General features: G+C 37.3%; 1 protein-coding gene across 12 annotated transcripts in view; it reads left to right on the top strand.

The window, feature by feature from the left end:
* SOCS5 (suppressor of cytokine signaling 5) overlaps positions 1–18,042 on the top strand; it is a 101,963-nt gene extending 83,921 nt beyond the window's left edge. For 5 of the 12 annotated variants that reach the window (XM_009676272.2, XM_068939599.1, XM_068939602.1 and 2 more), the window contains 2 exons: positions 11,347–11,441; positions 14,016–18,042. In XM_009676272.2, coding sequence (XP_009674567.2) covers positions 14,028–15,638 — 1,611 coding nt within the window. In that variant the 5' untranslated portion in view covers positions 11,347–11,441; positions 14,016–14,027 and the 3' untranslated portion in view covers positions 15,639–18,042. Of the gene's footprint in view, positions 1–1,192; positions 1,248–9,485; positions 9,637–11,346; positions 11,442–14,015 lie in introns of those variants that run through there. The other 7 variants (XM_068939600.1, XM_068939607.1, XM_068939601.1 and 4 more) reach the window with 5 other exon arrangements.
* Positions 18,043–23,229: the final 5,187 nt, after the last annotated feature.

Raw genomic sequence — 23,229 nt, 5'->3', positions numbered from 1 at the left:
TTGATCTGTTAATGGGAAGCATTAGGTGATGTTAATTTAAAAAAAAAAAAAAAAAAGTTTCAAGGCGTATGTTGTTGAAAAGAATATTTTGAGCCCACCACCTGAATTTCACTGTTGCTTTTGAGGTGTCTAGTTCAATTTTTCATAAAGATGACTTTGTCTGTTGATACTGTAGAGCTTAAAGTACCCTTTTGTTTTTTTAAGGATTTCCCCTGTAAAGCAAAAATTTCTCCAAATTTAATTAGCAAAGTTTATGACAATTTTATAGCAGCTTGAAGTTGTCTGAGGTAACTTTCCCTGAATCTTCTTAATTGCTGTCCTTTCTATTACCCTTTCTTCCTCTGAACTAGAAGCAGAAAAACTCACTGCAGCACTGTAAACTTTATCAGAGATGTTGACCAGGAGTTCTTCTGTGTTCATTCAGTACAGTAGGGAACAGACAGATTTTACTGAAAAATTTTAAGGTCTGACAGATTATCAGAACTCTTACAAAGATAAATCTTCATTTTTTTTTTCTTAAAATCATTACTGATTTTTAAGTTACCTACCACTTAGCGCTATACGCCAATGTCTCTGATACCAGTGCCATCAGAAATTCTCAGTCTTATGAGACCAACTCAAATGTTAGAGCGCTCTCTGCTTTTCCGCTCTTTGTTCCTTTACCCGTACCTCAGCCTGACTGGTGGAATCTTTAGCCAGTCTGTAGCAGAAGAGTTTGAGATCTGTGCAAAGTTGCGAGACCTTTTTAGTTATTCAGACCCTTCAGCTTTATCTAATGTTTTGTGATGTGCTCAAGCTGTGGTTCATTAAGGGTATTCCAAGAAAATTTCTTAGTTTTTGTCTACTAATGAGGAACAGATTTTTGCAATTCTCATTCTTGTGATCATACTGTGCATTTTCCATTCAGGAATTTGTCTACTATATGACAGTAGCTAGATGTGGAAACTGCTATATCTCTCCTAGTGAAAAATTGAGGAAACTTGTTTTTTCTAAATCAGGAACCAAATTCTTTTCTGTCATGCAGGGTGCTTAAGGAAATAAGCTTCCTGAAATCATTTACTGAAGAATTTTTCCCCGTTTCCTTGAATATGCTTATGCAAGTGGTTTGGTTTCAAGTAACAGTTGACCTTCTTTTTGAATAAATGAAAAGGAATAGTTCTGTTATTTTTATAGTATTTGTTTTTCCTTTTAGCGGTTACCTGGCTGATGGATCGCTTGACCTTCTAAAATATGCAGTGTTTTTCTAGGTGAGCTCAGTCTTAAGGCTTTATTTTAACTTTTTGCTGCACAATTATGACTTTCATTAAATAAAACAAATGTTTGCTAGTATAAGGAGAACTTGATTTCACATTAAGGGGTGAGGTTTCACAGAAATGGCTGAACCCTTCTTAACAGCTCACTGTTGCTGATAGAGGTGGTTCTGCACCCTCTTGCTCTTGATGGTAGACCCTGGAGTTTCTCATACCCTGACTCTGTCACTTCTCTCCTCCAGCTTCTTGCTTCCTGAGTAAGGTTCTGTGTGTCAGTTCAGTGAGCCAATTCCACTTGAACACTGGATAGTTTTATGGCGTTTAATGAAAATGAATGAACATGAAGTGGTCAGATGAATGTTGGAATGGTTGCAAAGGGATGGGGGTGGAAAGTAGAAATACCCCTTTTAATAGCAGCAGAGTAATGGTAGGTTAGTTACAGAATTTTGTCCTTAGAGTACCCTGTCTATGTCTAACTTCTGTTAATGAGAAACAGCCAAATAGGACCTGTACTCTTTTATTTCACCCATATTCAGCTTGGGGTGATAGTTGACCACCCCTTTTGTGAAATGATCTCAATCACTCACTGTCTCTGTTGTGGTTTTGATTTTGATTTTTTTTTTTTGGGGGGGGGGAGTCTTTCTGTCAAACCAATCATCTGGTCGTCATGTTTGATTTAGGTTTGTTAAGTTTAATGTTGTGTTGCAAGCTTTCTGCATGAAATGCAGTCTCCCAGCCCATCCATGCAACTAAATCTCTTTCACAAATCTAACTTAGGGCCGTAAGAGAGGAAGCTTTACTCGTCTTGCCCAGTTGGTAGTGCTATTGTAAAGACTAATTTTTCTAGTCCATTATTTCACCTTCTTGGAGTTCCTGCAGCCTGTAACTTATCCCTGTCAGACATGAGACCATATACGTATCAAATGTGAGATGCTTCTTGCCTTCTCGGTACTGAATGAGTTGTTGCGTCTGTTGGACCCTGAAGAGTGGTGTTGCAAGCTAGTGTGTTGGACTCTTTTTCATATTAGTCATGACAAATGTACAGTAGCTAACCAATGGGTTACTGGTTTAGGACTAGGTCTTGGTGCAACAATAAGAATAAACCTTAGGAAAAATTTGTGGCAACTTTAAATAGATAACATCAAAAGGCAAAGCATTTATTTAACTTATTTTTGGGAGAATACAAGAGCTAATCAAACCCGTACACTTTTTGGAGAACTCTCATGCTGTGGGGGCTCATTCAGTTAGCATACACAGATGTTTCTTTGCCAGAATAAGCATTTTATTCAAATAGTTTTAATGTAACTGATTGCACTATGTAAGGCCAAGAAGAAAGGTATAGCCGCATCTTGACAAAAAATATTGCCTCTTTTGCATCCTATTATGAAATAGGAGTCAGCTACCTACAGATAATGTGGTAACATAATTATGTTCTGGGTGAGTCCGCAGTTGAAATGGATCATAAAGCAATAGATGCTCTTAAGACGAAGGACAGATCCAACTTCCTTACCAATAATTGTTCTTTCTCTGATGCGTTTCTTATGCACAGTGATAGTCTTACATTTGGGCTATGTGAAGAGTTAGGCATTTTTGCCTGAAGTTTTTGTGGTATACCCTGAGATTTAACCATTTCTGTGTTTCGAGTAATGAGCATTCCTGCTTTGCATGGAGCAATAAAAGTGTTGCATTTTATTTTCTATTTGAAAACTTGGAAGTCTCTTTAGTTGCTTATGAGCAAAGACCAAAAAAGCCTCTAAATTTAATCATGAAAACGTGTTTCGTTTTGTGCAAGGTTATAGAATACAAAAGGACAGCAAATATTGCAGAGAACTGTGGATTTTTTGCCTTGCTGTCACTCTGAACAATGCTTTTTGGTTAGAGCAGTAACTCTAAGCTTAGTAATTTATAATCTCATTACATGGAGCTTTTTCCTTTTAAAGACTGCTAATAGATCTCTGTATTAAAATTGATTAACATCGCTCTCAGTTAAAGGAATGATGTAATTGTTTATATAACGTACTCGGTTAAAAACAGGCTAGCTTCGCTGCTACTCAGGAAGGTTTTTAGCAGCGATACTAGTGGTATAGAACAGTTCCATTGTAACCTCTTGTTTTCACAAACTCAACCTGAATACTCCTTGACTGAAACGTCCTTCAAACAGACTATGTACAAGCACTGACTTTTTTCTTTTAAGACTTACAAATCTCCAATTATTTGAGTTATGGAAATACTCACCCTACTATATACTGTTAGAATTCTTGACTAACAAGTTAAAAGTAAACCTGATAAAACGTGAAACTTGACAGAGGCGTAGATATAGTTTCTGCTGAGTACTTGCTTTAAGGAAATTCAGTTTCAACTTTCCGATATTTATATTTAAGCTGTCTTGCTGGCACAAAAAATGCAAAACTGAAATATATTGATACTATGTGTGTGTAATTAGACACTTGTTGGTTTAAAAATATAAAACTCTGCTGATAAAGATAACAAACTGATACATATTTTTCCCTTACTCTTTTGGGAGGAGAAAAAAAAAAAAAGTGAGGCGGAAACTCCCTCAGGTTCAGAGGCTGAACCGGTAAGGTTAATGTCTTAAAACATTTTAACTTTTTGATTTGAGTTCTTGATCTTAAAAAGAAATGGCAGGGTAAAATTTCAGAGAGCATCAAATTCACTGAAATCATGATTCCTATTGAAAGTCAAAATGTGTATCTTTTCACATTTCTGGAAGTCCCACTTCCAGAGGTTGTTCATGCAGTCTGCTTTTAGCCGGTTTCCAGAATATTTATTCTCTTCTTCTTCTTAAAGATGCACTGTAATTTGCTTTGTATTTTAAAGATACACTGTGTTTGCCCCTATTTTATATATGCAATATACAGAATATCTTCTGTGCCAAAATCGCTGTTTCCATGACAGTTTCATTTTTGATTTCCTGAGATACAAGCCCTTAGCTTTAAAGTCATAGTAATGCATTTAAACTAACTTTTGGTATTGCGTGAAAACCTAAATTTCAATTCCATAACTATTTAATACTACCATTGATGTTGCAATTGGCTATGCTGCAATGCAAAGCTGCACAAAAAGATTTTTGTGGGTGCTCTGTGGCAGAGCTCACATGTACAGAGCAATAAAGCACAGGTTCCTTTCCGCTAGAAGGTTTCAGAAAAAATGTGTCTGATAGCTCTAACTGGATATGCTCTAGGATAAAGCTGCCTGTGGATCAAAGTGAAAACATGAAACAGGCTAGACCTACTGGCAGCCTTCCAGCTCCTTCCCCTTCTTTGCAGGGCTTATATTCTTTTACCTACCCCTGCCCAGCCTAGGGAACCAGGTGCTTGCTGCCAATTAGTCTTGTCAAGACAGCCTAGAGCTTCTCTTGACAAGCCTGACTGCTGACAGCAGCTGTAGGGTGCTCTTAGGCAGGACCTTAACTCCTTGCTTGCCAGGTATTTTGCAGGTTATTTCCCCCCCCCCCCCCCCCCGCCCCGAGTTTCATACTGCAGTTATTCAAATATGCCTCTATTTTATGAAAGCATACATTTTATAGAGAAACTGATCCAAGAGTAGCAGTGGTACTATAATGATAATGTTTGCTTGTCCAGCTTCTGGCATAAAAGAAAAATAATTGAGAAGTTAGATCACTGATTATGAAGAACATTTTGTAAAGTTGTAGATACTTTCAGAACTGTCCATCTCGGGCCACTTTTCTACTTGATATAGAGTGTATCTGTAGCTGGGTAAGATATCGGGCTTTTCCAGGACTTTTTTCCACAATAGGTTAAAGTTTAATCTCATTTTAAGTGTTGCAGTGACACATGGGAGTTAGAACAAGTTTTTGAGGTCATTCATTAATATAGCTGTACTATAAATTATAGTTGAATGTCTTTCATATTTTTTTCAAGTCATTTGTGCTGCTGCAAAGTAGAGCTCGCTTCTAGTTGTGGAATTTTCTGAAGTTTTCTTATCTCTTACATGAGCATATGACCTTGCTACTGTCAAATGCTTTGCTCCAGTAATGTTAACAGTGAACAAAAAAATACAGATGCTATGCGTAAAACTTCATTGGATATGGACTTCTTGCAACACAAATGGCAAATTTCTGAATCGAAGTCATTGTGCAGCAGTGGGTTTTTTTAGTGTATGCAGCAATTCTTCAGGATAATGCAAACTTTTTTTTTTTAATTGTGATTTCTAAGAAATCATAGCTTAAGCTGCCACTCTTATCAGTTTCCATGCTCTTAGAAAATTTTGAACCCATTGGTCCATGTCACTCTTTTATTTTTTCTTTAATGCAGTTTGCAAGATTTCTTAAATGTCAGTGCTACTTTTGCCTATTTAGTCACCACCATAGATTTCTCACTAAAGAAAGAGAGATAGAACTTTGTGTTCACCTATTTTAAGAGGTGGCAACTAGCTAGTCAGTGCATATTAAAAAATACAGTCTTTTCCTTGGTCAGATAGAAAGGAAACATGGGAAGTAGCTGGGGGCATGGAAGAGCTCTGAGGGCAAGGGAGGTGCTTATAAGTCCAAGGGGAAGTAAAGGGACTGTGGTGAGGGAGAGACGTTAGGCAAGCTATTGAGGTTGTGAAAAATGTAGAATGTCATGTGAGAAGAAATAAGACTATTAAAACAGTGTGAGCTGATCCCAGAACAGAGGAACTATCTGCTTGCAAAATAGCTGATTTGTAATTGAATGAAATGCTCTGTTTATGAGGTATCTTAAATTGGATGTTTCTACTGAGTTAGTCAAAGACCTGCAATATGAAACTGGCACATCTTTCACTTCACTTTCAATTCCCCTGCATTAGTGAGGCATCGTATTTAAAAATCTGCTTTTCCTTAACTTGGAAAACTCTCTGGAATTATGTATGAGTAACCATTAGATCACTTTTTATATGAATATGAGACCTATTTGTATTTTTTGAACTTGATAGAGGAGGATACACTTTAGTGTTCTTAGTAGTAGAAACAAATTCTGTCCTGCTATGGGAGAACTCCTGTAGGCACTTTTCCTTAGAATAGTTACGCCTTTGCAGAGGTCATCAAAAGGGCTGCCATGCTCAACTTGACTGGAATTGTTTATTCTGCCCACGTGAACTTAAACTGCCAATATATTTTTTTTAATGTTCTGGGAAACTTAAACAGAAGACATTATTTCAGCGAGTCATCTACAATTTTTCTCCGTAGTAGGTACCTTCCTATGCTAACAATGCTTTTTCAGTGTGTATGTGGGGTTTTTTTGTTTTGTTTTTGTATTCCCTGCTGAGGGATGATTGCAGCAAAATTGCTGTTGTGTGATCCTACAGAAATTCTAAGTTATGCAATAATTGTTGTTCTACCATATTTAAAGGATGTGACTTTTTGTGTGTGTGTGTGTGTGTTAAGGTCCCTACTGGTCAAATGTCATAAGATCAGACTTGGCAGTGTGTTCTTATACTGCACTTAAGATTAAAAATTGGGTTTAGCACCATGAATACTTTCAGACTGTAACTTTCTAGCCTGACCTGAAGTCTGGGAGTTTTAGCAGTTGCTGTTTCTAGTTGGAGCACGAGCTCTAAGAATTGTCTTTAGAGAGTAGCGCAGGACTCGGACTTCTTTTTCTCATATGTCAAAACAATTTAAATTTTTAAGTTAGTTGTGCTCTGTTTCCTACCTGTGGTGTCTGGACACCACTGTAAAAGAAACTCCATTTCTATTTAATGTTACTTGTGTGGATTTGCACGTTACAACCAGTGGCCATCAGAATACTGCCTAAATGATTGAGGGATGGTTTCTTTCCCTGCAATTACTATGCTTTATTTACTTGAGTTTATAGAGCTTTTACCAGAGATATGTGCAGTTCTCAGTAGGTCTGTACAGCATTACTTCTCTATTAATATTTGAAACGTAGACTTACTGCGTGCGTTTCTGCAATCCTTATATAATTAGAAATACTACCTCTATTCTGGTAGTTAAATTATCCACAAGGCTTGAATCAGTAAAGGGAAAAGAGTACTTCAGAAATAAGTCTCTGTCTTGATATGATGTTGTTCATCTTCCCTTCTTCCTTTGAATTTTTCGCTTTTAGGGACCTAGGATTTTGTGAGCAGAAAAGAAATGGATAGCAACTCTATGATATTTTACAATCTTGTCTGTGAACACATGTAGTCCTGAAATTGTCCTTTTTATTCCCCAAGGCATAGCAGTACTAACAAGGACATATCCTGCTGTTCAGAGTACTTTGGGGCAGTATTTTTGAACTGAGGTTACCAGTGCATAGCTGGTTGGAAAGAAGCTGGCAGAACATCAGCTATCCAGGCTAGGACTGCTTTTTGCTCATTGTGAATCTGCAGCAAGGAGAGGGGGGAGATTACTTCCTACTTTCAGCTTGGAACAATGGCAAAATATCATGATTTTTCTTTGACTTGACAGTCTGCCAACTTTTAGTCCTTGAAACTTGTAGCTTTTAGTATGCTTTAGCAGGACACATCCAGCCAACTCAGCATTTTATTTTTGAAATAAACACTTTCAGTGGCTGAACTCTTCCAATGTGAACGTTCAAAGAAACCGCTTAAATACAGTCCTAAACTCCTTATTTGCAGCCAGAGCAACAAATTTGGTTAATATATAGGCCTCGACTGAAATTCTCCTTTGAATAGCTGTCTATGAGCCACCATGAGCAGAATAAACCAGTACTACTGTGAAAGGAAGCAATCTTGCCTTGACTGCCTTTGCCTGCCTCCTCATCAGCTCCTCACTTGTACTAGCATGAATGTTTGCATAGAAGTCATAAACCAGACTGAGCAAATTATTGACACTTACACTTTTTCTGGTAATTCACTTTAATCTGGATCGGTTCATTGATCTGATTCTCTGAGCAGCCATACAGTGTGCAGGTATTGCCCTGCACCACCACAGGTGGTCATAGATGGGAAGAGACCTAGGCAATTTCTTTCAGTCACAGCGCTGACTTATACCGCTTTTGTGAGTTGGTGGAATTATAGCACAGCGTCCTTTACCTCTTCTTGGCAAGTTTAAATATGTGAGGTGCCAGTGATCTAGAGGTGCAGACCTCCAGATATTCTTCCTACACAACCATATTTCCAAGTTATCAGAGCTTGCTAGGAAAAAGCAGTAGTACTTTTTTTGCCCTAATAAGACTGTCATGAAACCTTGAGAAACTTGCACACATCACCTTGTCTATTTAAAAAATCAACCAACTTTTCCTTCCAGGCCCCAAATCCATTCCTCAAACTGTGCGTAGTGGCTACTTTTTTGTGTATGTGTAGAAAAATGCATTTTCCATTTAAGCCAACTTATTCCTTATATATGGGGTGTTTAAGTTGTCTCTAGTACTGCAGCAGTAATTCATTATTTCTGGAACTGTGTATAGGAAGGAAGGAAATTGCTTTGTGAGGCTTAGTATTCCTCTTTCTTCTTTCCTCAAGTAGGTAGGTTACTTTAAATGAACAGACCTTGTTCATTATGACCGAATAAGGTTGAGTGCTTATGTGAGCAGCTATGTTAGCAGATCTTCAGGAGCAGTAGCTGGTAGGCAATTGGCCGTGAGCATATAGGACATTAACCACTTCAGCCAGCAGACTGTAATGGAAGAAAATGTCCTTAATAGTTGAATCTCTCCTCAGTGCTAAGTGAATCCTTTTAGAGTAAGGAACAATCCAAACAGTAGATGTGTCGAATCTCTCCGTTCCCTTTACTTCTACCTCCATGGTCCAAGGTGATACGCCACAATGTTACTGAATATTGTAGCCTGCTTGGCCAGTGTATGCTTATGCTGGCACTGAGCTAAACATTTTGCAAGGAGCAGACAGACTGTGATTTCTCTGCCCCCTTCCTGCCCCCCCTCCCCTTCAGGTTACTGATTTTTGACTTGTAAGAATTATTTTTCCATATTTTGAAGCTGTCTTGTCAATGTGAAAATACCTAAATAAAAAACTTCGTAGGTTCTTATTTCTGCAGTAAGCACGCTATGCCTGTTTTTTCTGGAAATGTAATATGTTATACAGTATTTATGCCACTATAAAGTAGATAAAATTATTTTTAGTTGAAAGGAAATTATTTTGGGAACATTAGCATAATTTTTCTTGAAAAAAAATATCTACAAACTGATTAATTCACTTTGGGGGTTTTGATGGAATTACATTTTTTTTTTTGATTAAGGTAGAATAACCACTGGCATTGCTACTTCCTCAATTCAAGATGGCTTTTGGGCCATTTCAGAAGTAACTTGTGTTTTGTCAACAGTAGTACTACTGCAAGAAATCTGTGAAACTGCAAGCCTGCTGCACTTTGGTTTAAAGAAATATGAGCTCGTTAGATTGCCTAAATTGATGAAAGACTTTAAGAATGACTGACTGAAGTTTTATTCTGACATGGAATTGAGAGGTAATTGAGACCGTCACCCACATTCGAGAAAGTGTTTTCCATTAGCAAAGAAGGGTTCCTGAAGCAGCCGCTCCCTCCTGTAGCCGCCAGGCAGCCTGTCGAGCGGGCCGTGTCAGCTAGCTAGCAATGTTGATATAACATGAGAGGCAGTAAGTACACTGACTCTTCACCTTTCTGAGCAGAGCTCAGGAATAATGGAGTGACGTATGAGATTTCATACGTAACGGTACTTATTGTAATTTCAAGATAAGCGTCTATGTCCTTTTCAGACTTTTGATTAATCAAAATAGTTAGTATGCAGCCCGTTTACCACTTGTGCGCTTGTGTAAAACAAAGACGTTTTTGGTTTTATTTGGAATACGGATGACCTAACATTTTAAGTAATGCTTATGGAAAAGTTTATAGTCCTTATTCTAGAAGTTGTACATCTCCTTTGCTCTGTTAAGACCCATCCTCTGTATCAATTATAGTAATGTTTACTCTGTCTTGTGTTTTGTAGACTTGCTAGTAGCATAATAGAAAAGAAGAAACTGATGCGCTGTAAATGTTAGAGTTGCAGAAGTAAAGTTCTCTTGCCTTTGGTTTAATCTTAGTTTTATGCCAAGATTTTGTAACTTGCAACTCTGTTCTGTGGAAAGGAACTTATCTTTATGGAATTGTTCACTAGTAATCGTATGGCCTAGCTTAAAGGGCATTTTAACAATTTTACAAGTGACATGCTTCCACAAGTGAGTGGAAACTTGATAATGCTTAGTACTTTTCTGACATTACTTTGAAATTGCTGCCTAGGAAAATTAACTTCTAGTATTCACTAGTGACTGAATGTGATGAGTCAACCTCATAGTCTTTGTTCCAGTAAATATACATCATATGCAAATATTTTTCTTCGCTTTATGTGTAAAGCGGCAACGTAAGTTCTTAATGTTTTCCGCTAACTCTTACTGCTGTCCTAGGCTTGGTTCTAGGGTGGAGAAGCAAGTTATTCCTCTGTTCCTGCTATATTTCTGATACTGATGTGAGCACGCTCTATTAAATCCCTCAACTGCTCTCGCGTTTCTGAAAAACAATGCGATTATTTTGGGGACGTGCTGACCTACTCTTTTTAATAAAGAACTTGTCTTATATTCCACTCACTCTCCCATTTTTAGAATCCTGGTTCATATTCCTCCTGCTTCACAATCATATAACATCCCTGTGGCAAGTACAGCAGTTGCTTACCTGGAAAAGTAATATTAGAAAAGTGTGTATTTTTAGCTGCCTTTTGATGTGAGGTAGCAGCTGGAAACAAGGCGGAGAGGCAGTATGAGGTGATCTCATGGCAGTGCCAACCACAACTTGGGAACCACTGCTTTGGACTTGAGACCAAAACGTGTGGAAACCTTTTTTGCAGGCCTGAGTATGCCCACTGTGTCTGGCACTTTAATGATCCAGATGCTGTGGCTTTGCTCTTATTTCTCAAGAGCTTCATTGGAGGGTCCTCCCCTGGATTCTATTTTACAAATGTTGTTAATGGATCAGGAAGAGAAAGTTCCATGAAGCCTTTTATTTATGTTAATAAGCAGAATAAATATAAAATGAGCAGGCTGTTCTATGTGCATGTTTAACATATAATTTATTTTTAAAAAAGCTTTGATATCAGTGACAAATTGTAAGTATCTGCATGAAAAGGTACTCTGACAACTTACACAGGTATTATTTTTCTCTTTGTAGTAATCATGTTGCCCACCACTCAGAGAAGGAATCTAGCAAGCTCACGTTGAGGTATAATCTCAAGACAAGATACAGTGACTCATATGTTTTTCTGGGTAAGAAGGGTATCTATATTCTCTTGAGTATGACCAAAGAGTAGTTACCCTTTAAATTTAAACTTTTGGAAAGTGCAACCTGTGAAGTCAGTATCATGGGAGTGGGGTGGGGGGAGGGAGAGATTGATGTGTGTTTTAGATTTTTTGGGTGAACTTTCAACCTGTATAACAGTCCAAAGACATTCTAGACTAATCGTCCAAAGTAAATGCAGAGCATACATTTGAGAATAAATGTCATGTTAAATAGTGTATGATTGTCTCTGTGGTCAGAAAAGAAATTCTAGTCGATCGTCCCAAACATATGTATTGTTTCTAGCCTGACTGTCTCAAGGGGATGAAGGTTATATCATTGTTATCTACTATCTTTTCCCTTATGTCCCTCGGCTCCAAAATTCTAAACCTCTTTAATGGTTTCAGCTGAATTTGACAATGGGGATAGTAGGTGTTGCAAAGATAGTTTAAATTTATATATCTTGGTGGCTGGGTAGAGGAAAAGAACTAAATGGATATACCTCTTGGGGAAAAAAAGTAGATAGAACGCAGCCTTATGTGTGTTGTGTTCACAGGCTGGTGGCCCTCAAACATGTGCTCCCTCCTGGTCAGTGTGCATATTGTATGAGACAGCACAAACAGCTATACAGTTACTGTGATGGGGTGAAAACATGGTTGTATGGTTCTTACAAATCCGTAAAATTTATGACTTAATTCGTTCTGCTGCTCTGAGAGCAATTCCTGCCCCCAGCTTGGCCTGGAGTTGCTAAAGAAAAGTCTAATTTAGGAATATTTCTTAATCAGGATGACATTCCTTGCTCATCTCTTTACACGCTTTCACTTTCGCATCTGCACTGCTCTCTATAAGTTCTTTTAAATATAACCTTTTTTTGCAGGTTTTCCTTTGTCTAAAACTTATTTTAAATATTATATCCATTTCTAATAACTTCTTGTATGTTACTCAGGTTATTATTAGCACTATGTTCTAGGTAACTTGTACCAGCAATCTCCAGAGAATGTTAAGATTTGACTTTTTTTTTTTTCCCCTCTCCTTCTGTCCACCTTCTTGAGTCCAGACTACAGTCTTAAGGCTTTATTTTATGTTATTGGATATAGATACCTGCCTTACTGCTTTTGCTGGAGTGTCTGAGGGAGGGGGGTGGAAAAAAAACTTTTTTGCTCCTTTTGCTTTCTGCTCTCATAACAGCTAGTAGGTGGTTCACATTCATTATCCTTTTATCAGGATTCTCATGCAAGCTATACCTCTGACTTTTTTTCTCAGTCTCAGTGGATGCTGCTATAAAATTGTAGGCTTGTAGCTGTGCTTCTGTCTTAAGGGACTTTGAGACTGGATCTCTAGACTGTTGCTTACCTGTTTATCATCCACCTGCTTATCTCATGAGACCCAGTAGGTTTGGTCACTGCTTTAGATTTCTTTCTAGCTGTGAACAGAACAGTACTGCAGCCACAGAGGAATGTTTCTTCAAAATAATGTATATCCATACAACACAGTTTCCATTAAGAGTTAAATTAAATAAGATGACATGTTTTAGGCTTTCATCAATTTAGCACTTCTCTCGGAACTTAATTAGATCTAATTTAGCTTGGCACAGCCTGACTTTTTCTTAGTATAGAGTTAGCCTGTTTCTGTGTGTCCTAGGGCAGTCCTGTATTTTGGCAGTCTTGTTCCAATTATCAAACTCGGTTTCTGAAGCAGCAGTTGCAAAATACGCAGTGCTAATGTTTTTATCTTTTTACTGTATATTCATGATTCACTGTCATCATGTCTCTGCTGCAGAGCTGCTTTGTTTTTAAAAACTCTAGCTAAAGATAGAAGCTCCCTGGGCTCTTTCACTCTTTCATGACTTACTAAGAAGTAATGCCAGAAAGTGGTGTGTGTGTTTTTTTTTTTTTTTTTCTTCTTTCAGTTGTTTTATACCTATGACTTTTGGTAACATTTCAAACTTTAATTTTAAAGCTTTCCTGGTATCTGGCTGTCTTGTTTTTTGGTGGTCTCCTTTTTCTACCCCCTAAATGTCTAACTTTGTACTACATTCTTTCCTCTTGTCAGGTATAGCTTGGAATTACCTGGCCTGTGGCTGGAGCTTTCACTTTTAGGTGGTGTATAGAGAAGTTTACAGGGAACTTGCTGGATTTTGCTAACTGCTCTCCTAGTTTGGAGTGACTTGAATTGTTCTTTTCAGGGTTTATTTTACTGCTGCTTATTGGGAGTCTTACTGTACGTATGGCACCTAAAATGAAGAGCTTGAAATTGCATAATACCTAGTGTCCATCAAATACAACTGCAGTCCTACTTACGTTTTTAATGATCCTATAGAATAATGGGAGGGCCTGTCCTTAAATAAGATGTTTGTAATCTCCCAAACATTTCCTTCGTGCCGATTTTCTAGATATCCGAATGTAGCATGTTGATGCTACATAATGATACAGATACTAGGGCACTTTTTCAAATGTGGGTTCAATCAACAAAGTCATTTTGTGTCAGTAACTTAATTGATAACTGAAGAAGTATTCTTACTTTTAAAAACTGTGTTTTAATATTTCTTCTCCTCTTGAATTTAGATAACATAATCCATGGATAAAGTGGGAAAGATGTGGAACAATTTCAAATACAGGTGCCAGAATCTCTTCAGTCATGAAAGTGGAAGCCAAAGTGAAAATGTAGTTGTGAGCTCCAGTAGTTGTTCATCTGCTAAAGAGAAAGCTATCCAGATAACTGATTTGGCTCAACAGCAACCCAGCAGCCCTTTGAGGGAAAACATTGCTTTGCAATTAGGTTTAAGTCCTTCAAAGAATTCAGCGAGGCGAAACCAAAACTGTGTCACTGAAATTCCCCAGATAGTTGAAATAAGCATTGAGAAAGAGAACGACTCATGCGTCGCCACAGGAGGTAGACTTGCTCGAAGGGACTCTTACTCTCGGCATGCTCCTTGGGGTGGGAAGAAGAAACATTCCTGCTCTACCAAAACCCAGAGCTCCTTGGATACTGAAAAAAGATTTGGTAGAACACGAAGTGGTTTGCAGAGGAGAGAGAGAAGGTATGGGGTGAGTTCTGTTCATGATATGGATACAGTATCAAACAGGACAGTAGGTAGCCGTTCTCTGCGACAGCGTCTACAGGATACCGTTGGGCTCTGTTTTCCCATGAGAACTTACAGCAAACAGTCCAAACCTCTGTTCTCTAACAAAAGAAAAATCCATCTCTCTGAACTAATGCTTGAGAAATGCCCTTTTCCTGCTGGCTCAGATCTGGCTCAGAAGTGGCATCTCATTAAACAACACACAGCACCTGTGAGTCCACATTCAACTTTTTTTGATACATTTGATCCTTCCTTGGTTTCTACAGAAGATGAAGAAGACAGACTCAGAGAGAGACGTAGACTTAGTATTGAAGAAGGGGTTGACCCCCCGCCCAATGCCCAAATACATACTTTTGAAGCTACAGCACAAGTTAATCCATTATATAAACTAGGACCAAAGTTAGCCCCTGGTATGACTGAGCTGACTGGGGACAAAAATGTGCCACCACCAGGAAATTGTGACTCAGAAGAGGACACGACAACACTTTGTCTGCAGTCACGCAGGCAGAAGCAGCGTCAGATGTCTGGAGAGAGCCATGGCCATATCAGCAGGCAAGGGGCTTGGAAAGTACACACTCAGATTGATTACATCCATTGCCTTGTGCCAGATTTGCTTCAGATCACGGGTAACCCATGCTACTGGGGAGTGATGGACCGTTATGAAGCAGAAGCACTTCTGGAGGGTAAACCCGAAGGCACTTTTTTGCTCAGGGATTCTGCACAGGAGGACTACCTCTTCTCTGTGAGCTTCCGCCGTTATAACCGATCCCTACATGCACGCATTGAGCAGTGGAATCACAACTTTAGCTTTGATGCTCATGATCCCTGTGTGTTTCACTCCTCCACTGTTACAGGGCTTCTAGAGCACTACAAAGACCCTAGCTCTTGCATGTTCTTTGAACCGTTACTTACTGTATCTCTGAACAGGACTTTTCCTTTTAGTCTGCAGTATATCTGCCGGGCAGTAATCTGCAGGTGCACTACGTATGATGGAATTGATGACCTTCCTTTACCTTCAATGTTGCAAGACTTTCTAAAGGAGTATCACTATAAACAAAAAGTCAGGGTGCGATGGTTGGAGCGGGAACCGATTAAAACAAAGTAAATGGAATCCAGAGTCCCCACTAAGCTTATAGAACATGCTTTTTTTGTGTGTGTTACAGTTTAACTGCAGCAAGTGCACCAACTATGTCTAGCTTTTTGCAATATCCTATTTAAGCTCATTGTTAGTATCCTGTCAGATGCTGCCTGCTGTTAATCAAACTAAATTGTGATGCCTCTTGGAAACAATAAGCAGACACAATTCTGCACGTTTTTCATTAAGGCCTAATTAAAATATTTTTGCTAATTTCTAAATATTTTGTTCCTCTTTTATAGCTGTAGTAATTGGATGAAGAAACTATGAGGCATTTTCCGTGGGACATTCATGCAATGCTGATAAATACTTTATTAAAGGAGCATTTTTGCTAGTATTTGAAGTATTTTTTTTAAAAAGTATCTTCTCACAAATTTTCCACTACTCAAAGTACTAATTTAGCTTATAAACAAGTTTCCAAATACTAGTGAGTAAGAATATTTTCTTCTGAAAAATGAAGAGCAGTTCATTAGAAGCAGGGAAGACCTTGCAGTCCAGGAAGAGTTAATGGTGTTTTGATGATGAATCATGCTTTACTCAGCATGTAAGGTTTCCTAATCATGAAGACTTGAATATGTCTGCTCAGTACTGTAATTCTGTTTAACACACTTGGAGATTTAAGTGGCATTGTTAGCAAAAGTAATACTATCATGGACAGTTAAATACCTTCCAGTGTGGATTATTAATTTAAGTGGCAGAATGCAGAATTAGATTATTGCCGTGAAACAAAAGTTTGCAGCTTTTTCTAAAAGAGAAATCAGTGGCCTGACTACTTGTAATTTACAATGAAAGATAATGGTAAAGAGAAAAAAGGTTTAATTATTTACAATTGTTTAATATTTTTATGGAGAAAATTGCCAGTGGTTGAATTATTATAATCAGAATACAAAACCTGACCGATATCTGAAAGAAATGTCAGGTTTCAAAGGTACTGTTACACTTTATTTGTAAATATTTTTCCATGAGCGCTTTTTAAAATGTTTTGAAATAATATGCACTGATTATAGTTTCAACGGATGACTTGGAAACAAAATTCTGAGTTCTGTTTGCTTATTTAATCAGAGATGGAACTTAAAACAGTTCTGTCTTAGACATTTTTGCACTAAAATTTTGTTGGAATGCCCTGGCCCTTGTTAATGTTTTGTACCCGTTATGAGTGCTCCCTAGTTTCTTTACCAGCTGCTACAGTGTGTTATAACTTACTTCTCTATGGCGGTGACCTGTGCGAGGTAGGGAACACTTTGGCTGCAAGTACAATAAACGTTATTCTTGTATGCTACACTAACCCTTCTATTGATGTATTTTTCTGCTTGCTGTGCCTTGTTCCAGCTTTTTGTGCTAATAAAGTACAGTATGTTCAGTGTTATACTTGTATATCTGCTCTGTTTTTATATATTCACATAACTTGTAGCAGTTAACTGAATTTTTAGTAGGCTTTCCTAGTACTTAATATGGTTAATGCACAAATACTGTGCAGCTGAATATTGGTTGGTGAGCGCACCGTATTCCTGGTTTATGTTACGTTGCTTATCAGAAACCTAACAATGTACACCATTAAGCAATGTTTCTGTGGTTGCTGCAAAACAATGGACTTGTCTGCAGGCATAGAGCATTTTAACGTTTTTTGCAATGTAGAGGATAAACATTAGGAAAAAATGTTTCAAAACAATATTGATCCCCTATAGTGGTTGCTGAAGGTGTTTCAGCCAATTATATAGCTGACTGGTAAGCTTAATATTTGGTATTCCCCACTAAGTTAGGAATGGTTATTAATTCCTGTAAATTGACAGTACAGCTGTGGCATTTGTTCACTTTTAGTCTATTTTTAATAAATACATATATACAAATTGGTCAAATGTCCTGTTTTTACCAAAGAATACTGTCAGTTTATGATGGGGTATTTTTTTAGTGGGAAAAGTTAAAGCGGAGAGGTGCAATTTCTGTTCTATGAAATGTTTATCCCAAATTATGATTAAACCAAAGTATTGGAGAACTTCATCTGAACCTAAGTAATGTATTCATTTATGTTGGTAGGGCTAAAAACTTTTATGTCAACAATGTCATCGTTTTTCTTGAATTCACAGTGCACCTGAAGAAAAATGATTTTGAATAATTTTGTAATGACTGGAACAGCGCTACGTAGAAGCTCAGACTGAAAGGGGTTAATTTGAAGCACCCAGAAAGCACTTTAAAACATGTGTTAATATGCTTGTGGAAAATCTGTGATCCCATTATGCATTCTTTGTAGTGGCTTATCTTTTTCCATGTGTTAAAATACTTCAACTGTTAAAATGAAACTTTGTTCAGAATATGTAAATACTTATCACTATGTATGTATGTGTACAAATGTGCTAACAGTCACCTAAGTTTTGAATTGTGTGTGTGTCATTGGATATGCAACTCCTGGTTTAAAATCTGCTCTAAGCATAGCTGCTTACATTAAAAAAGAGGAAAAAAAAAAAATCACCAGCATGCAGTTGCACCCAAGTGTACCTTCACTGTGTCGTTCTCACTGTTCCCTCAATTGGATTTGAAATCCAGATGAGTTTACTATATGGCTTGCTCTTAATATTAGTATTTTATAGCCAACTTGCAGCCAAGCTTTGTCTCAATATAGAGATCTGGTTTTGTTTGCACCTGTTGCTTGTCATAAACTAGCCGGTGAGATTCTAGCTATAACAATATTAACATAGTCAGATTACACGTTCATTTAACTTTTTACTGTGCGGTGAATCTTGGGTTGGGGGCGGAGGGTGGAACCAAACCATCATTTCGGAAAGTTTGCTCTTGCGTTTGCGAAATAGAGTCTTTATGGAGAGGATCCCTTAAAACACAAACCTTTTTAGTAATGGCCTATTTCTGATGACTTTTTTTTAAAGCTTTGCTTCACTGAAATATACAGGAGAATAACTTGCTAATGTAGTTATGCTGAAAAATTCAATCAAGCTTTCTTAATTATAGTAGACTTGAGTGCTGACTACTCAAGTTGCAGTGCATTTTTAATCAATGAGTTTGTTTATCTTCAGTTTTAAAGGCACTGAAACTTCAGTAAGTTGAGAATGTAGATATTGAACTGTTTTTTTTCTGTTGGTGGGGCATACTTTAGCATTCTGAATTTCTTTAGACAATCTTATAGATATCCTCTTCAAAAGATAGGCACAAACAACTGATTGCTTTTTTAGCAGTAAGTTTCAATGTAAGGTATGTTAGCGTGATTCAAATCCCATCGGATTACATAATAGATAGCTATTTGAGTCTTAATCTTGCGAAGTATTCTTTGGAGGTGATTCTCATTTCTGGAGAAACCTATAGAAAGGGCTTACTCTGTGGGATTACTTTACAAGACCTCGTAAAGGTCTTTTGACCGTATTTGAAAAAAGCAAGATGGTAGTTCTGTGTGAGAATTAAGATCTTTGAATACTTAGCAGGACTCAGCTGTGGTGTTACACATACATACAAACATCACCATAGGTTAGGAAGTCAGCAGCAGCTATAGTATGCTTTACCAAGAGATGGAAATTATAACAACTTTAATTTCCATATAACCTGATATCTAACATTGAAAATGTGTGTAAATAGAACAATGTCATGAATGCATTGAAACGTAGTGCTTGGAGATTATTTTTTACTATATGACTAGATCATCATTTATAGAACACTGTTACAATAAAAAAATTAGGGCATTAAATCCTAATCTTTTTAGAAATCCTTTTTCTTAGTCCTCTTGTAGTTAGGGAGGAATAGTTTTTGATACGTGAGGGGAGGTGTGTGGTGTTTTTTCCCACCCACTCCCCTCAATCAATTTCAAAGGCATAACTCCTCTGAAAATACTCTTAAGGGCGTTTAGACACCAGTGGTCTGAATAACTTGCTTGTCAGAATGAAACTTCTCATAAGAAAATAAGTTGCAAAGCCATGTTTTACATTTGCATATTTCCAGTTTTGAATGCACTAGAAGACTTTTTTGCATTCCTTATGAAAACAAGTGATGAATGTTAGAACTATTATTGATTTAATGAGTTGAAATGTAATATGCTTCAATACTCATTTCCCCAAATTTCCATTAGATAACGTACTTAATATATTTACTTCTTATTGCCTCCATAAGTAGTCAGCTTTCCTTAAAATACGGTATTTGTTTTCTATAAGAAAATATCACTTGTGTTGTCAGTAATAGCTCTTCAGCAGTGAAATAAAATAAGACTCAAAGATCCTGAACTGATTACAGTGGATGACAGATGAATCATGTCCAAGGGAATTTTAAAAAGCGGTGCTCTTTAAGTCAGAAGCCTATAGTCTTTGAAAGACCTGTGTCTTAGTGTTTGATAAGACCAATTCAAGCCTTCCGTAGATGTTGTTCTGACAGCATATCCACTCATGTTATTAAGTCCATATTTAACTTTGATTCTGCACCAGTTGGAAACAAGCATAGATTCGGAACTTTGATCCAAAACTGGTTTGCTTTATTGTCCATATGCAAGTCAGATTTCTAAGAACTCTTTGTAGCATGCTTCAGAGCTCCATCTGCTGCAAAGTTGCATTCAAGACTAAATCTATAATGCGCTGAGCAATGCCAAGAGGTGCTGAGTGCCCTACAGAGAGGAACCTGCAGGGAGCATGCTTCTTGCGTTTTTCAAAGCTAACTTGAAATGTAATATTTAGCAGAAATATTAATGCAGCAAGTTTGTGTCCTTAAACATACTAATTGCATTTTCTGATTCTTTCTAGAATCACAATATTTGATGTCTTATATTAAAGCCATTCAAATTTAGTTTAATGAAAGTGCTCTTTGAGTCTGATTTTTTTTTTTTTTCCTTCTCCCTATAAGTATTATGGTAAAATTACTGCCTGTGTACCAAATCTGACAGTCTTCAAGAATCTACGTAGTCCATATATGTTAATAAGATGCCTCCAAGCATATGTGCATTCACAGGTTTTTTGAAGCTAGCTGAAGTACACCAATATGGTGAACATTAATATATTGGGATTTTAAAAATTTTCTCTGAACTCTGTTCTGTTTGCACATATTGCAGGTAGAAGGACTGTTTTCTTTGTATCTTAAGCTGTAGTTACGTTACGTTATAGCTAGTTGCTTGGTGTGTGTGTTTGGTTCTATGGCCAAACTTACCTAAACAGCTATGTCTCTTGACTCTTAACTAAGGGAGTATTTTGTTTATAATGAAATAGTGTGTTTTTTTTTTTTTTAAAGCTTACAATAGAAACCAAATCCATTGGTTTTTAAAGTGTTAACTCTTACAAAATATGGAATAACAGTGCTAATTTCTCTCCCTTTTCACAATAACAGGGATATGGAAGGAGTCATTTACCTTCTGACCATTGGTTGCATCTACCACATGCAGTTGACATTAATGGCATGAATTTTATGTAGTTTTTCATTTTTTTTATTAAAAATGCTACTGTTGAGGGCTTTGAAAAGGAAAACGCTTAATTTTTTTTAGAAAGATCTATAAAGCAAATGTTTTGTGATAAAGATTTTTTGAAGATTCTTTTGAAGAAGTTTCTCCTTTCTTCTACAATTGCTATATCTAAAAGACTTAAAAATGAAACAAAAACTCTTGAGGACTTGCACCTTATAGTTGTCTTGAGATGTAAATTTTTAAATCCAAGTTATTTCAATGAAGCATTGCCATTGCTATTAATTTTATAAAATATTCCATTTGCAAAAATTGAATATTTATTGGATGTTAACTCCCAACGTCTCCAAATTCATTGGTATCCGGGTAACTATTGTGTATATAGTTCTCAAGCTGAAGGAACGTTCACTTTGTAAACTTGCATAGAAATACAGCTGTTATCAGATAGGTTTCTTATGGCCAACACAACGTATCTGTTATGAGCTGAAGCTCCTGATGCTCGACTTTTTTTTTCCCTCCCCTCCCTGTCTTCAATAGAAAAAAATATATAACTGTATATCTGTTATGTAACTCTTGTTACACATTTACTTGTTGAGCACACAGTTGCACAGACAAGCAGAAACATATCTGAACTTCCTTATCTGAAGTAAAGCAACCTCTATAACTCTTCTCAACAAGAGTTATAACTTGATGGCAAGTTGGGAAAGAGGAAGCTGTATTACATTTTTTTTTTCTTCCGTGAGAAGTTGCTAAATCGAACATTGCATGTGCTTCCTGTGTGATAAGGTAGATTAAGCTTTAGGGTCCTGAGGGTTTTAATACCTTTTGAAAGGTACAAAAGTACTTGGCTGCTCCGTCACTTCTTGCTTTCATACTTGTAGTTTTGCAGAAGCATGAAGAGATGTATTTATTAAAATCAACTATATGTAGTCACCGACTATACAAGCACTGCTTTGTAAGACCTTTATAAAGATAGTAAATTCTTACATGATTATATTTAAACTGTTTTGGGAGAATGAGTAATGACACTGTGGGCACAAATTAATTCAGATTGCACTATAAACTTTCTTACCAGAAGCCTTCATTCTTACAAAATGATTTGATCACTGCTCAGAAAAAACTGAAGCTTTGGTGATGCAGTCCTTGGTGTGTGTCCAAAAAAGTGGTGCCCAGACGGTCTTTGGACCTTTTCCCGACATTCCTTTTGAGCAGGCCCCTGGCAGCCCCGCGAGGTACTCGAGGAGCTGGCTAACAAGCATTTGAAGTGGAGTGCCGTGGGGCTGCCGGCACTCCCCAGCTCCCCGCTTTCAGCCCGTGATGGCACTTGCCCAATGCCAGCACCTTGTATAACTGTGCTTTGTTTTAGATCTTGCTGCATAGATGGATTTTAACCTGCTGCAGCTTAAATGTTTCTCCACCCTGCCTAATTTGTTTTTATTAACTGATTGCCAAACTGTCTTGCAACTTACTATAGTAAGAAAATAATGTGATTTATGGCTACCCACTCAGTGTATTAAGTAATAGATGGCATCTGTCTTAATAAATGGGGTATAAACTACCATATTGTTTTCTTTTTATGTTTGTTTGGGAGCAAAAAGTTGTGTTTTTAAGGAGTTCATTTTGAAGCCAAACTGTAAATATGTATTGTTACAGGTATTTAGTTGTTGTACACATGAAAGGGGTAAGTAACTGATGAAAATTAATCGGTAGCTCATGTTTATTCCAGTCCATTTCTCTTGTATCTGAAATACTTCAGCAAAGAAATCCGAAGACCAATAATTATTGTCTTTAGAAGCTTTATCACATTTTGAATTCCAGCAAGTTCTTAATTTGGTGAGTTTTCCCTCAGATCTTATGAATGACCTCCCTCTCCCCCCCCACCTCCCTGATCTAGGGACTGAGTGCACGTGATTTTGTTACATGACATATACATGTGTTCTGGAGGACAACCCCAGTTAGCACAAACTAAGGAATAGACATAATTGTTTCCTTTGAATGGAGAGGTTCTCCTTTACCCTTGTTGAAAGCTACTCCTAAAACAATTGGGTACAAAATCTATAGACTGTAAAAGGTTAGCAAAATTATCCTAATGAACAGTTATAACCGGATGCAACAAAGGCGATGTAACATTTTGAAAGACTAGTGTGCGTTTTTCTGTTGAAGCATCTCAGTTTTCTTAATTTGTTA

This window comes from Struthio camelus, chromosome 3 (assembly GCF_040807025.1).
Source record: "Struthio camelus isolate bStrCam1 chromosome 3, bStrCam1.hap1, whole genome shotgun sequence".
NCBI classification, from domain to species: domain Eukaryota; kingdom Metazoa; phylum Chordata; class Aves; order Struthioniformes; family Struthionidae; genus Struthio; species Struthio camelus.
The sequence above is the reverse complement of the archived record's forward strand: the minus strand, read 5'-3'. Positions and strand labels throughout refer to the sequence as shown.